Source organism: Calonectris borealis, chromosome 14, assembly GCF_964195595.1.
Source record: "Calonectris borealis chromosome 14, bCalBor7.hap1.2, whole genome shotgun sequence".
Classification (NCBI taxonomy): Eukaryota; Metazoa; Chordata; class Aves; order Procellariiformes; family Procellariidae; genus Calonectris; species Calonectris borealis.
Window position 1 is genome coordinate 11,369,662 of NC_134325.1, and position 17,483 is coordinate 11,387,144.

General features: G+C 35.7%; 1 protein-coding gene across 1 annotated transcript in view; it reads right to left on the minus strand.

Annotated features, from left to right (window-relative positions):
• Positions 1–17,483, minus strand: part of PPFIBP2 (PPFIB scaffold protein 2) — a 104,431-nt gene that overhangs the window by 60,052 nt on the left and 26,896 nt on the right. Inside the window, exon 3 of the mRNA XM_075163223.1 lies at positions 9,679–9,893. Within this exon, the coding sequence (XP_075019324.1) occupies positions 9,679–9,893 (215 nt within the window). The remainder of the gene's footprint in view (positions 1–9,678; positions 9,894–17,483) is intronic.

A 17,483-nucleotide genomic window follows, 5' to 3' on the forward strand; every position in this document is an offset into this window, starting at 1 on the left:
GAAACTGAAAGTAATGGAATGCTTTAAACAATCAGTTACACTTCTCATGTCCCTCCATTTCAGACCTCTGAAGAGGCAAGAAAACATCCACAAATCCTTTTAGAATTGTGGGGGGAGGGCAATCTGACTGTCTGGTGTATTCCCTCTTCTCCTACCAACACTGGAGCTGAGGAAGCACAGAGTAGTTTGCTTTTCCACCACTGTCCCTCTTTCTCCCACCTAGCTGAGGCCCAGCTGTTACAATGAACATTATAAAATCATATTTATTGCTGTTATTTTAGCAATTTTACTTTTTATTCAGTTAAATTTGTGCTAAAACATGTTTTTTCATGATTTTTCAGAGTAGCACAAATGCAAACTGTCAACAGCGTTCTTGTATTGGCACTGCATTGCCTGGGAGGTTAGAGGGCAAGGGAATAGGAAGCAGTGCCTGTTCTTCAGCCTCCATCAAGTCCAGGTCCCTCCCATAGCACCTCTCTTCCTTTTCAGCAATAACTTTTAAATCATTTTGGTTTCAAAACCCATCAGCCTCTGAAAACACTAAAAGAACGTACACTTCGCCTTTCAGGCCAAGAACTGAAATGACCAACTACACGTCTTGCCAGCCTCATCAGGAGAGGCCAGCTGAGTATGGACATGTAACAAAAATTTACTCATTCCCAAGAATTAGTATCAACTTTTCCTACATCCATTACTCTGTGCTCTTCCCAATCCTAGTGTTTGGGCTGCTTTGGAAACAAAGGGATTAGGACCAGAGTTTAAAAGGGAAAAATTTCCTCAGCATGCCAATTCACACACCTGTCATTCTCATGCTGCAGAAAAATGCAAGAGCTTCAGAGTGAAGAAAGAGAGAGAGAATATGAGAATACGCCTGCACAGGAATACTTGTGTAAAAAGAAATTCAGGCCATTTGTGCAAAAGACAATGGAGGAAGAAGTCCTTTTTACATGGTGAGGAATGGCTTCAGAAATCTAAATGAAGCATTTCCAGCAAGATAATTTGTCTTAGAGTCTTAATCATGACTAACTGATAATGCCTAAGTGACAGAGAAAAATGAAACTCTTGGAACAAAAGGAAAAAAAATACTGCATTCTGTATATAAGCACATTTGCTTTATAATTTAAAAAAAATAAACAAGTATCCTGGGAAACAGACTAGAAATAATTTATGTAGATACATGAACAAATTATCCTTTCCCAGTATAAAATGTACTCAATCCTAATGGTTTAATTCTTTGATTAAAATCTGTATTTCAGAAATAATCAGACTTAGGTGGCCATTAGTTCCAAGCCAGCATGGTGAACCCTCACCCTTATTGCATATTCAGGGAGGGAGGTAATACTTCAAAAAGGTGCTGACATCTTTGGAGTCATTCCCATCTGCAGGCTGTATGATATCACATATCTCTAGCACTGCTATGGCCTTTCTGGTTATTGCTCAAGTAATAACTAGCTCTCTTCCCTTGTCTTGCATAAAGAACGTATTACCAATACTTAGATGAAGTTACTGTTCATTAATTCATCCACAAATATTTGCACATTCTTGGCAGTTTCAAACATTCCTTGCCATATACTGAAATACTTTTTCCAGCCCAAGTTCTAGAAGAGTTATAACTTTTTGCATTAAACTTATTTAGAAGAAAATGTAGATTGTAAGAAACTTGAGTACTATATTTTTTGCTTAAAAACTAAAACACGTTTTCTACTTAACAGAACAACAGAATCACTGTGACCACTCCCTCCCAGTTGCTATAGGCAAGAAAAGAGTACAGAAAATATTTAAAAGAAATATATTTACATTCTACCACACAACATATTACAATAATTCAGGTTTAGTTTTCAGTCTGAAAGGTTTCAAAGCACTGCTGAAATTACTAAATATGCAGTAAATCAGTATATGAAACATTTGAAACAGGACATTTACCAAATATTTGCACATACATCAATGACATTACCAGGTAACATTTTGCCTGTCCTCAGTATGACACACATCAGATTTTCTCTTTTAAATTTCAGAACAGAAAAAATTGTAAGAAAATCCAAAACAGAATAAGCTGTAGATAAACCTTCACAAGTCCTTATTTCTGATAAGGAATATTCATTATTTTCTTCTTAAGCATTTCATTATTTCAGGAAAATAAAGCACATGTTTATCTACGTATGAAGTAGAGTAGCATGCCAACGTATAATATGTCTAAAATAAGTATAATTTTTTTCCATTTTTGAAAGATCACAAAACCTGAAAAAATATTTATTTGCATTTTAACTAAATACAGGTCTGTTTACCTCTATTATTAGCATACTATTCCAAAAGAGAATGAAATAATTTTGTTGTAAATTATATTATTGCTATGTTTGTCATAACTGATAATATTTAGCAAATGAGATAAGTCAACCTACCCAAATTCTGTGAAATCTGAATAAAGGTGTTATAAAGAAATACTTCAAACTTATGCCCTCCCTCTAACATTCAAGTAATACCTCCAAATCAATACAGAACCTTTAAAAAGAAAATTTTGCCTCCAGCTTCTTTAAATAGAATAGTTTGGGTTGGATGGGACCTTTAAAGGTCATCTAGTCCAACCCACCTGCCGTGGGCAGGGACATGACCATTACCTTTATACCTTATCTGTTAGCACCATTGTTTAATGAAATAATTCTTTCTTACCAATCTCTCTGTTAATTACTTTATGGAAAACATTTTCCTTTTAAGCTACACTTAAAAAAGCAGATACTTCATACACTTACATTTATACATTAATGTTTGTTAAATTAATACAGTGTATCATATTTAAATCAGTGAAAAGCAATGCAGCTGGAAATTCTAGTGACAGATCATGTAAAATGAAAAACGGACACCATGCATAACATTAGACACAAAAGGAAAGATGAACTAATGTGATATTCAGCCACTTAGTGCGAAGAAAGACACTGAAGCCAACAACTGAAAGAGTCTTAGATAAATGGAACTGAATAAATCGTATTAATGCTTTTGAAGGCTAACATGCAATTTCTGTATACAATCATGGCTTCCTATAGAGTAGTCCTCTATTTCCTCTGACAGTATCAAGGTGTGGACAGCCCATGTAGGTGAGGATTGCCCCCAAGGGCTAAACTTCACAATATGTCAGTAGACTACCTTGAAATCTTGGAAAACTTAACATATAAAAATACAGGCCCTGCTATTATAACAGGAATACCCCCTTTCTTCCATGAGTACTCTAAGCCTAAGGCCATAACACAATTCTGTCTAATCACTTCTGGTCATTGTAGTTTAAAGATGGCTCTGTTAAGAATTATGAACCATTACAAGGGCAAAAGAAAATGCCAAAAACTAATCTCACCATGACATTTTAAGAAAATCTAAATCAGCCTTATTCACTGCAAAGCTATTTTAAGCTTCTATTAGTTCTTTGTGCAGAGAAGACCTTTCTACCTCTGCTGACAGCTACTACAGTGAGCAGTCACAGTCAGAGATGATAGGGTTGACTCCCAGACAAAGCAATCACAGAATGTTAAAAAAATTAGGCCTGGTTTAGAAAAAAAAGCTGTGTACACCCGCTTTCTACTAGCTCCAAGGCACTCTCTAGTATTCATAAATAGCTGCACATGTGAAGGACACTTCTCTGCTGTTTCTTGTGTGCTGTGAATTGCTCTAACATGCTTGGGGAACTCTGAGACGACCAGATCTTCCAGTTCAGGGCTTTCTTGCATCATCAACTCATTGAAAAGGAGCTGGAGCACAGTAGAGGACTGGGTCATACAACTCTCAACTCTGACTACTGCTCAGAAAACATCCATCTAATGTTTCAAGTTGGCAAAAATAAACATGAATGCTTATGGAATGACGGCTTTTCTACACTGTCCCAACCCGGCTCTACTGGTCCATTTTCAATTTAACACGTGTTAATACCACTTGGCAATGGGAAGATTCAGCTATATATAGCTCCATCGTGACTCTCAACAGTTGAGTCCCACAGTCCAATCTACCAGCAGATAAATATACTGGCTTTAACTGGCATTGCTCAGAATATATTATCTTCCCACGCAGCTGTTGCTGAAAAATTCTATTGATATTTTTGTAAAAGCATGTTTCAAGTATATTGAAATGCCCTGTATTGTAGTCATTTTCTGCCTCTGTTCTGGACAGATAATTCTGTAAAATGAATCTTAGACAAAAGTGAAATAAAAAGACTGGTGATTATGTTTCAGCAGAGCACTTTAACACATGATAACTTTGAGGTGATTTCAAAACTTCACAAACTCCACCAAGTCAGAATTCTGAACTGGGTTTACTTTTTTAATCCAAGTCCCTGTGAAGACACCGAGGAAAAAAAATTCCTTGATTTTAACACACAGTGGAAACAATCTCTTCTGAACGTTAATCATGACCAAATGGCAATCAAGACTCTAAGAAACTTATCCTATTTCTACTAAAAAGTCTGGTTTTACCACTACAAAAACACAGAGCATGAAATGAGACAAAACACCACATATACCATAAGGCAAATCACATTATTTTAACGAATTGCTTCTACCAACAGTCCTCTACTGTTTCTTCTGTTGTTCTCCCCCTTCCTGTTTCCTCAAATTTAGAACATTTAGAAAGATTTTCAGAATTAGGCTTCCAGGAAAAAACATAATCTGGAATATACTAATGAGTTTTCAAGAACCAGCATTTTAAGGGTCAGTATACTACATGGTGAAGTGGCTTGCTTCAAATATAAATGTTGCACTAGCAGGAAGATCATGTTTTGTGATACTGGAAATGAGGCTTTCACTCATGCTTAAAATCATTTTAGGACCACTGTAAGAACACCAGGGTTCCTTTTTACTCAGAAAAGGGTTCCATAAAGATGTATAGAATAAAAAAAAGAATTAATAGTGTAGAAGTTCATTTAGAGTTATGAAATAAAACTCTAACTAAACACATTCTCTCATAGCTTACTGAGTCACAGTCAGTTGTTACTGCAGCAGTTAATTTTTAATGCTGAAATTACTACCTGCTTTGTGATATGTCATGTGGTCACTAGCAATACTAAAATATTTAACAAGAAGCATTGAAACTGTACACAAAATTGTTTTATATGAACTCTACATGATAATCCCCAGGTCTTTTTGTTCTGTTTTTAAGGCCAAAAAATTTACAATCATAAAGCATGTAAAACATTCCAGACATTCACTTCGAGTCAAAAATTTTTAATACAGTTCTTAAGCAGTTAAAAGTCTATAATTAATGATGCTTTATTCCATATTAGCTTTGTCAAAGAATTGTGCAGTTACAGCAACTATTAAATCCTCATTCTGTGATACACAGTAATAATCTTTCTAAATTCAGCACTAACTTTGTCAAACCTATTTCATCTATCTCAAAGCAGTGACAGCACAGTTACTGTGCCCACTTATACTGTAAACTCAAGAACTTGATATGTTCACAGATCCCAGACCACAGAAACTTAAAAAGGAGCCTTTTCAAAAAGGACTCCTTTAGCTCCACAAATGGTGTGCCTCTTCCTTAGAGGATTGTAGAGGATAAGCGCAAAATCCAACTCCACCAAATCACTGAAACACCAAATCACCACCAATGGTTCCATAAAAAAAGGAATAAAGCAGATGCTTTCAAAAGAGGGAGTAAGCAAGGTAGTATCAGGTATGAAACACGATGTCTGAAGTTTTCACACTCTAGGCATATCTAAATTTTCCCACATCTTTGGTATTCACACCTATAGCAGACAGACCAAAGAATATAACAGTTACAATTGTTTAAAATATTAAAAAAAAAAAAAATCGAACAAACCACAAAACACAACTTGGTGATATTCCATGTCTGATAAATTCCATAGTTTGGTACTAAGGAACTGAAGGAAGGCAAGACTCTAGTGAGGCCAGCTATAGTATCTATAACCATCACAGAAGCTTCCTGACTCATCAGTAATAAGCCAATGTGCATCAAAGTTGACCAAAAGGCTAAACTCCACAGTCTTATTTATTTAAACACTAGATGTAGTCCAGCACACTAAGTGGCTGCAAAGCTACTTGAATTATAAGGCCACGGAGCAATTTTCTGCAGAAGTTATTTTTCCCATTCTAGTACAATTGAGCTCTAGTTTCTAGATGATACTCCAATACAAACAATACAAAGAAGATTCAGTCACTTTCTGTCCTCTAACCTGCAATCCCAAATACTGCTGTCTGGCACAAATAGAACTAGCGGGGATAGCCATACTCTGCCTCAGAGAGCTCTCAGGGCTGTATTAGGTTATGATGATTGCTAATGCAGAAGGAGCGCACAAGAAAATAATTGGGACTTCTATTCCATACTTCTGTTTAAACCAAAATGCTAGCTGTTAAATGCTGCTGTTTGATACTATGCAGCAGGAACTAGTCTTGAGCCATCTTTCTGACTCCCCTTTCTGTGATTTCCCATAAAAGCCAATATAGGGCAGCAGCAAAACACAAATTCAAATTATTTCCATAAGGCATATTGTTTGTATTCTTGATTAAGGATGGCAGTTGCAATGATTTTTAATACAATTTTCAAGCACGCATTTAAGTGAAGAAGAATCATAAAATAACACTCTTTTTGTGAAAGGAGCATGCTTATCTGCTTTTAAAATAAACATCAGATTGCTTTTTGTATCTTTAGTTTCTAATGTATTCCTAGTCAGGATAAGCTGGGAATACTTTTGACCTCACCTATTCCTGTATAATGTTAGAAACAAAGCAGTTGCTGTGTTCTCTAAAACCAGCTTATTCAGTACATGCTAGAGCAGCCTCCAGCTTCAAAGGAAGGTGCATGGACTCCAAAAATAGATGTGCAATTAATCGTCCACAAAAGAAAATCCCCCTCCAATCTGACCTATAATAGCTCTAAAAAAAACCTCAAAAGCATCAGTTCACCATCCACTCCAAAGTTTGTGACAATTCAACTATTGCTACTGGTATCAAACATTGTTTTATGTAACATTTCAGTTGAATACAACAATTAAAATATATTCCAAATCTCTGTACTGAATTATTAGCCTACACTTTAAAGACAATGCTTAGAAGAGACACTTTGTAGCAAATTCCACTTGAGAGCATCTGGCATTTTCTACGTAATGATGTTTTACCTGATGGTTACCAATTGCAACAATTGGGGACCCACGACTCAGGGGTGCCTATGTGAACTTGTGGGGTGCTTGCTCACCAGCGCATGGGTTAGTAGACTGTAGGGAGCTCCACGAGTACACACAAAAGCTAAAGCACTCACACGTCCATGAGGAGATGTGTGTAAATAGGGGAACCCACATCCACAGAAGAGGCTGCTTGTAACCAACACCAGCTGTGAGAGAGGAAATGTGTGCGTGTAACTGTGAATGTGTATGTGTGCATGCCTCTGATCTTAACTTTTTTGAATTAGTTATAGAACTGCATTTAGAAATTTGTAGGTATACCTTAACATTTCTTAAGCATCTAGTATTCTGGTTTATCTGTTGTATTGCTGATGTTGACACTAAATATAGAGTTCACTGATTTCCAGTTAATTATGTCTTCAATGAATCAGCAAACTGCTTCAATCTTGATGTATTTAAACCATGGGTATTGAGCGGGGTTTTTTTATGACACTCACTCCAACATTTCATAGACTAATGATTACCAAACTTCATTTGAGGCTTCCAATGTGAATGGATTCATGGAGCTACAGAGTTCTTATTCTCTACAGCTTACTACCTTGACTATCCTTTTTGACATATCAGGTATCATGTTTCACAGCTCTGGGCTGGAATTAAGGAATTTTCAGTATGGGATGTAACTATGAAATACTCCATTTCACTGAACTGAGCTGAATTTTATCAGATTCTTCTCAATTTCCAAGTGCAACTGCTGCTTGTCAGTGGAGAAAGCTCTTCCAAATTTGAAGTCCATGGAAGTTGTGTGCATGCTTACAATTTATTGGCATTTTTAAAAAATATAAAAAAGATCTACAAATACTAGATTACTATCCATTTTCAAATAACAGTCACAGAAACTATGCACTACCCTCCCTGTGCATGTCTTTAAAAGAAGTGCAGAATTTGTCAATACAGAACAGTGCAAAATATTTTAAGAACAGTGATCTCAACATACTCCACTAGAGATACTCTATACCACCAATTTCCCTGTTCTGTTGGTTCTGAATCCAGACTGCCCAATTACTTTATCAAATGAATACTACTCTTGATGCACTAGACAAGGCTTTTAGGACATCAGTAAACTGCAACTCTAAGAGGGACCTGTGGCTTCTGTTTTGGCTGGTTTCCCATGAAAAAGAAGAGATACACATGTCTAAATTAATGAGGAGTGAAAACATCAAGTGTTACCTACCTTGCAGAGCTGAAAACCTAGCTTAATTAATATTTCTGCAACAGAAGGGCCAAAAGCCAGACCACCAGATTCAAACTCTTCAACTTAGTGGTTCAAGGCCAACTTTACTATGAACAACTCCAAAAATGTATGTCTTTTATGCATTAAAAATATCTTTTAGCTATTACAAAGTTTTGAAAAAGCATTAAAATTTCTGCTAAGGCAGGAATTCAGTAAAAGCTGGCCTGAGGATACGGACTCAAAATCTAATACTGTAAATCCAATTTAAATATTGCCTCCAGCTTTTGCGTTCAAAACTGGTACCAAATTTCATTCCTTTCTCTCATATGGTCCCAAACAGGACTTTCCAGCCATAGACGTGTGCTCTGTGAAGAATGCCAATAAACCAGCAGTTGACAAGTTTAAACAAAAGCAGCTACCTTTCCAACAACATTAGGTTACAATAGGCACAAGGCAGCTATAGCAAATGATAAACTCTGAACCAGAAGCTACAGACACAATTACATAAAAGTAACATGCATTGACAAAACCAGAAGAAAATCCATTCATCTAGAAAACTTTTCTGTAGTTGAGAAAGCAGTAGGTGACTTTTACTCATTAGGAAACCACCATTCACTTGCAGCGACAGGCTTGGTGAAGAGGAGTGTTCTGGTAGGACCTGCTGTTTCTCTTCCTTTACATCCAATGGGTCTCTTCTTTTAAGGTATGTCTGAAGATCTGCTCCTCACCTGGTAAGCCTCAATCTTCCAATATAGTCAAATGCTTATTCCGCATCTACCCCAATACGAATGTCTCACATTCAGAAGCTAGAGCTTTCCTACACCACTGCCTGGTGTACAAGGTACTTTGGAGATTCATAATACCGATAGTTAAGGTAAAGGAAATATAGCGAGGAAAGGATAGGAGAATCATCCAATTTGAATTTGTCCCTTCAACAGACAATGCCACCATATTCCAAATTGGTGGTTTAAAAATGAAAAGTTTTATAACTAGTTATAAACTTGTTTGTTATCTCCAGCAAACGACCAACAAAATGAAACCAAACCAAAAACACCCACAGAAAAGGTAACTTTTTTGGTACTTCATTTTCACTATCTTTTCTCTCACCAAAGACAAAATAAGGTCTTTTACCAACTTTTACCAACTCCTACATCTGCACTGCTTTAGTAATCAGCACATAAAGTAATATCCTTAGCTTTCTATGATTGCTCACGATCCCCTGCAGCTCTCTAAATATGCAAATTTCAGTTATTATAAAAATAATTGAAGTATCAAAATACTTGAACCAATGCTGTTTGCAAACAAAACAGAAAAGCTATAAATAACTACTCACCAGATTCTCTTCAAACCACTCCCGTATACACACTGCTGTGGCCCCTGGAATTTGATTTCGCAATGCTTCTTTCTCTTGAGGATCCTCTAGCATTTCCAATGCCATCTTTAGATCTTCCAGGAGATGCAAAATTTGAAATGTGCCCAAGTATACTGATGGAGCAGGTGACACAATATCATAACCACCATTAGCATACTCTGTGGCTGACTTTGTACCTAGAATAAGTAAAACGAGGAGAGACAATAATGTTATATAATTGTTTTGTAAGTGACAAATACATAGGTACTACATACTACAACATTTGGACTTCAGATGCTAACTGACAAGTATCAGTATTTTAGGCTTAGAAATACTTGAGTTGGTCTCTAGATAAATAACAAACACTGGAGAATTAAATCTAAGAAGTATGTACACGCACATTAAAAAATAATTTTGACTTAGAAAACATTTGCAATGTCCATTATATTACAAATGCCAAAACCTAACCACAAATCACCTGTAATTTTCCATGGTTACCATGAGATGTCACTAACTTCTCAGCTACATAGTTAGAAGTCCCCACACAGAGCAGTGTTAAGCAACCCAAGAAAGATTGATGCAGTCCTTTGACAAGAAACTTAGATGAAAATAGATCGTGTTACCAGAACTAGAAAAATATGTGACCTTCAGCAGGTTTAAAACCTTCCCACAGAGAACAAAACCTCAGTTAGCAATAAAAATGGCTAATGAAACTTTGCTAGCTCTCTAAATTACAAAAAGCTCTCTAAATTACACCACCTCCCTCCTGCCAGCCCTCCAGCACCAATATTATTTTCTCAAGAACAATAAGCACAGCAACAAACATGTCTCACTTGATGGAAGAATTATAAATAATACAAATTCTAATATCTCCGAATCTTTTTGCCTTAATACCCTGTGTTTCAATGAGTTGCATGCTAAAATGAACTATCTTTTCTCAGTCCTGAATTTCAGACCTTGATTTAATTTAATATCCCTTTGCTTCTTTAAGAACTAGTCAGATGGAAAACTTCTATTTGCTCTACTTTTTACAGTTTTTATTTACAATTCATTGCCTCATGTACATTATAGATTGTACTCATGTTATGTCTTCATTCCTGTTCTCTCTGGCATAAGCAATCACATTTTCCCCCTTTATTTGACTTCATGGAAGATTTTTTTTAGGCTTTTGATCATTCATATTGTACTCCTCTCAATCCTTTCATTTTGTAACATACTTTACAGGTATATGTTGGATACACATAGCATGTAGTATTCCTTAAAAGACTGTATTATTGATCTACACATGGGGATTATTATAATCCCCATACTATTCTTCGTTTTACTCCTGTGTTTAACATCATTTACATCTTAGTTACGAAAGGAACAGAAATCTTCACTGGGCCTTTGAAAATTATTTGCTAAGTTTTCTTCCTAAGCAGATGTATCTAATTTGAAACCCAGATGTATAAGTAATTCAAATTTTCTTCTTGAACGCATACTACTTTGCATTAATCAATGTTAGTTTGCTATGGTTATTTAGTTACCATGATTCGGACATTACAAACTATATTTGAACCCAATGGTTCATTTTACATATAGCCTGATATACAACTAGTACCTAAATACAACTCATGAATACATTGACACTTTAGGTCCTAGTACACTGAAATGCCTTCTGCAGCTAGATTAGCTTTTAACCAAAATGCTAACTGATCATTTAATCCTAATAGCGTTTCCCATCTAAATCAGTTTTGATCCAAGACAATATTTTGTCTCTCATTTTGTGAATGCTTAACTTTACTCAAAGCTTTTGGGAAAATTCGAAATAATATTAACCAGGTTTTCTTCAACCACTGCTTTAATGACACAAAGAATTCTGTCATATCAATTATCTTTGCAAAAAATTGTGTGGTTTGAATTCTACTGTACAATGTATGTGGTTTTTTGTTTGACTGTTTTAAACAATGCAAAACCATCCCTAGAAATTTCTAAAGTTCTGCAAGGCTCAGTAGTAGGGATTTTATTTTTTTTAAAGCAACACTCTTATTTTCACTGCTGGAGTATTTCATATAGTCTTAACTTCTTTTCAAACTGAAAACTGAGAATATTCCGTTTGGTCCTGTTGACTTCCGCTGCTTATGAGTTTATTTTAATAACTCAAGTGTGAGATCTCATCTTAATTTCTGGCTAAGACCATGTCCAAGATAAAGTTTCTTCAATATCCGGTGCTACAAAGACTGCTACTTCACCTCGTAAATCAACCTTGTCTTCCTGAATTATTTCCTTTAGAGGAGAGGATCAACTAACCATTTTGCTGGATTTGAGTATTCTAACCACTAAAAGATATTTTCTTGTGTATTTCTATACTCTCAGTTACTTATACCAGCTTAGTTGTTTGTTTATGTACTTCCTAATGCAGATTAATATTAAACTCTAGCAACTAAAAATAGCAGATTTCCAAATTGTGTAAGAGCCATTTGGATCATATAACCTCTTAAATCTTTTCATTCAACGAGAGTGGCTCACTACTTACTTTCCAAGAGAGATATGCACACAAACTGAAATCTGGCATTGTCTTCTTAAGTAGCATTGTTGCCACTTCTAGAAATGTGGCTTCCTTGGTTATTGCACCATTAGGACTTTTAAACTAGTTTTCTCCCTCTTTCTTTTGGAAAACTCCATGCTAAATTTTTCTGTCTTTTTGCTTAGCAAGTACTTTTCACACCAGAAAAGCAGACAGGATCCAAAGTTATTTCATAATCAGCTTTAGTAGCTACCCCTTCAATGAACTGACAGTTTAAAATAGATATGGAATGGGAAAAGCTTAATGGAGCATTCTGCTATAGCATTCTTCACGTTACTTATATGAATACTTTTTATATACAGATGAGAGAAACAAACAAAAATCCACACAATCCAAAATAAACCACACAAACTTTCAGGCCCACAACCAATATCTCAGGTGTGAAATAAAAGCCATAATCTTTAAGCTAAATACAGATTTAAAACAATTGTTCAGGAGTTCAGTTAATTATAGTAGGTAGGTACTTTGTACAGCCAAATATACAGCCATACCATACATACCACTGTAACTTTCTTGAGACAGTATTGTGACATCTTCCCTCACCAGTCTAAATGCCTCACTACATATCACATCTTGCCTCCATCCTAAGATTATTATGGCTACAACATTACTGGTAACATCTACCTTCTACAGAAAATAATTTTAAATTCTGTAGGAAAATTCAATGACACTGAAATTCCTACATTTTGGCATGCCTTTAATTGATTTGCCTCTATCAAAACACTAGGAAAAAGACATATATGCACACTCTTTAATCTTGGCAAGGGAAAGAACTGTCACCCTTAAGAAACAGTTCTATAAAGGTTAAAATTCTCAAGTGCTGGAGCACAGGCAGGGCCAGCCAGGAATCATACGTTACATGATTTCCTGAGACTGGGCATACTCCATATGCATGCTTCAGTTATCCCAAGCTCTTCAACTGACTGTTCAGACTAGCAGAATTCTAAGCATCCTCAAAGTCTCACATTTTACATAGCAGTGGAAGGTCATGATTTCTCAGAACTCTCAAGAACTGGGTCCATGTGTAAGGCACAAGTGCCGAATTTCCATGGTTGTAATCTAAGGTGGGTCTTGAGGACAGTCCTGTCCTGTGTAGGGACATTTGGAAGGTGGTAATGTGTTTTTACTGGGAAAGAACATCAACTTGATGTCTAGTGATTGAGAGTCAATTTAAGAATTTTCAGGGTTTTTTTCTTACTGTTCCCTTTCCTGCCTCAAGTTTTCCTCCATTTAAGTTTGCATGAAAAGTTTGCATGAAATAAGAGGTAAAAAAGAAGCCAGAAGAAGGAAATATTTTCCCATTCATTGCTAACAAAAAGAGATGCAACAAATTAAAATAATCAGAGACATCTTTATGGCAAACTCATGTTCCCTGAACTACCTAATACCACAAAAAAGCTGGTATATCTTATGACTTACCCCATACCTATGACTGGGAATTCATTTTGAACATAAATAGTACAGGATTTTAAACTGCAGAAGACAATAAAGACATTTCAAAAATTTCTTAGCTAATAATAGTAAACAGCACAGTATTTGTTTGCTTACATGAGTAAAGATATAATGATCTTACTGTGTGTAAATTCTTATATGCACTAGTTCCATTAACCTTTGAAAGGAAAAACATCTCTCTGATTAATATCAACTAAAGTTAAATGAAGGAAGTAGAGATTGAAAGACTCAATTTCATTCATAATTTTAAATCTTTCAACTGAGGTTAACCATGAAGGAAATTATTAAAAAAAAAAAAACAATCTCAGTACTATTCAAGATTTGTATTTAGACTTCAAAAAGCAGGCACTGGTGAGAGAAGAATGTAGCCATGTCTGATACCATCAGAAAGACAAACAAACAAAAACCCAAACCATATCTGCACCCTTACCATGCCGAGAATACAGGGCATAATTCTGAGATGTGCTGAAGATTCTAGCTTTCAGCAATCAAAATTCCACTAGTTTCAAGTCACTGGGATCACAAATATTAAGCAAGGACTTAAAAGTGCTTTGCTTTGCTGGACAGGGGCCAGAGCACTCAACAAAAGTTACAAAGCCCTCCCGTGAGTAACTCTCCTTGTCTGGAACAGGAGCTACCCACAGATCTCAGTGTATCACTAAGAGAACATGACCCTTCACACCTCCCCATCAAATACATGCATACACTCCTCCTTTGTGAAATTATTTTTAAACTGGTTTGCTATGGGTTGCTACTGTAGTACCTTTTATTCTCCTGGCTGAAATGGAAAATGAAGAATTCCTCTGAATGCAACAACTAATGCACTTTAGACTAGGTAAAGAAATGCAGAAATGCAGAGTTCAACTCAGCATTTTAATTCAGAAAGCTTCCTGTTTTACTGCTTAAATTCAAATGAATCACAGGCTTGCTTCTCTTATTTGCTTTCCATGTAGTTTCATATTAAGTAGGATATATATTGCTCACCAGAAGGACGAGAACACACCCTGAAAAACAGAAGTTAAAGTGTGTAGGAGTAAATAATTATATTTCTTTGCATTAGTTTAAACCTTTACATTATCATGCTGCAAAGCACATTAAGTTTTAGCACCAGACAGTAAGAATTTGGATCTCCTTGCAGATTGATGCAAAAAAAAAAAAAAAAGGAGATGCCACAGAACACTACATGTTACCAGTATACTCTAGCATTAACAGCAATTAATTTGTGTGTAGCTTTATTATAGATAGCTGAAGTGGGGAAGAATGTGGTTCAAGCACAAGAATTTTATAGATACTCAGGAAAAATGAGTGCAGTTTTGAACTCTTGCAAAAAGATTCATTTTGTATAGCCTTGAGCAAGTCAGTCTTCCTGTGCCTCATCTTTTCCAGGGGTAAACAGGACACAGGAGAATCTTTTGTCATTATGTTTATATAATACTCAACACCATGGTTTCCTAGTGTACTACTGGAACACAATTAATCATCATAAATGTCCACCTTAGAGGAGCAGGAAAGAAAGAGAGGGAAAAAAAACTATTGGAACTAAGACATTCCAAGCAGCTCAGTTCTGGCTTCCACATACAGAGAGTGGATGAAGGAGGTTAAATGTTGCTGCACAGTATATGTATGTTAGAAAGAATAACAAAAATAATAAAAGGAAAACAACTTTTAAGTTACACATTTCCTACACCCTGACCATGCAAGCACATTTTTAGTTCAAAGTTCCTTGCAATTAGCTGAATTTGAAAGTAGCGATCCTTTTGGGCAAATACATAACCTATTCAGAAAACAGCACTACTGGTGGCTTACAAAAATAAGTTACTAAGCAGAAGTAAACAAAGAAGCAGAAAGCCTTGCCAGTTTGAAAATCCACTCTCCTCAGCTTATATTGTATACATTCAACCATCACCCAACTTTCATCACTCTTAGCAGTAGATACTGTTTCTGATCTCTCACTTTTCCTTGCATCTTAACTTCTGATCCCCTGCATTCATCCTTATTATCTCAGTCTTTTCACTCTAAAACTGGCTGAGTTTTAGAAAAAAAATCCTGGTAATACGTAACTCAACCATCAGTGGTTAAAAACAGATTTTCCCAAAACTGCTAACTCCTTTAACCCAGAAACAGCAAAAACTAACAAAAGCCCCACAACAAAACCCAAAAGCTACTTCTATGCTGCAGTAGGATGATTTCCTATAAAGCTGAAATACTCAAGGGTAACAGTTTTGATATCTGACCAACAGTGGTTAGAATAAAATTATAAACATACATTTTCTCTGGCCTTTCAGTCAATCATTACACTGCTAGAGAACTTTTTTTTTTACCTGAGTTTTTACTCAATGAGCATATCGGTTGTCCAAGTTCTTCCACTCTCCTTCAAGACTACAAAGTGTAATTTTCTTTGAAGCACAAGTTTCTTTTTCTCATGAAGATAGCCTTGAAAACGTGAATTTATGTAAACTAGTAGTAAGGTCTGGATGGGATATAATTCAGTCTCCTTGTTCCTAAGCCTTCTGTCAAAAGAGTGAAGAGGTAGCTCACACAATCCTTTCTTCTAGTACTGTAATGCAAAATACATCACAAATGGTGTGTTGTGAATCATAGCTCATATTACCTTCTCCTCAAATCTCTGCTTTTAGATCTTTAACTACAGGGAACAGTAACTGTTAAGCTGGATTAGCAGGAAGCCCTAGGAAAAAATTTCCAAGCCTAGAAACATTAATGACCACATTCAGATGCAAGTTTCATGCAGCTCGGATGATTTTCAACTGAGCTTTATTTACAATCACACGTGGAATCCTTGAGACGATTTTCAAGAACTGCCTATAATTTCTTATGCAAATAATCTATGTAATTACTCAACCTTTTTCCTTTTACATGCTTATAGACTCCAAGCTGTGATGTGCAGCACATTAGGTACTGTATACACAACTACTACAAAAAGATCTCTCCTATCCTGAAACACAAGCTAAGCAGCCTTAGAGCTCCTGTGCAGCTATGATGGAGATTTGAGGCTGAGTCTCCATTGCATAGGAAAAACAGGATCAACACATTTTATTAAAGACAAAGAAGAACAAATACTTGCACCAGTTTTCTCTCTTTTTTTTTTTTGTAGTTACGCACACACACAAAAGTGTATTTAGGGCCAGTGAAACCAGTAGTCTAATTAAAACAGTGTTGTGAGACAACAAATAAATCTTTTTAGTACAAAATCCGTAATTATTTGTAGTAAGCAGTAGTAAGCTACTGGTAACATGAATACTGTTTCATGAAAAAAATTAATCTCTGAAAGCATAGGGAAAATAAGAACAGTTTGTGAGGAAATAAAGGCATCTTCTTTTATAAAAATTACACTATTTTGATTTTTAAAAAGACTTTTTCAAATCAATTTCATTGCCTTAAAGTAGGAATTTGAGAAGCTATGATTTTGAATTTAAAGAAATCCCATGTTTGATAAAACTTGTTTAAATTTAAATCTTAGAAATCTGTTCACTAGCCTGTTAAACAGCTGAGTGACTTATGTACTGAAAAACAGATCACATCATATAAACCACAAAAGACCTTTGTGTCTCAGATTTTCAATCCTATGGGGTTATGGCCATCATGGTTTAACTGCCTTTCTTTGCTACATATTGTATCTGCAGCTATTTCCATTTCTGTTTCTTTTCCATCCTTTTTCAAAACTTAATACAAATACCTATGATGTATGGATTTTGTTTTGCATAAACACAATGCAGTACTGCATTTTTGGCAAGTTCATGTAGGTGTCTAG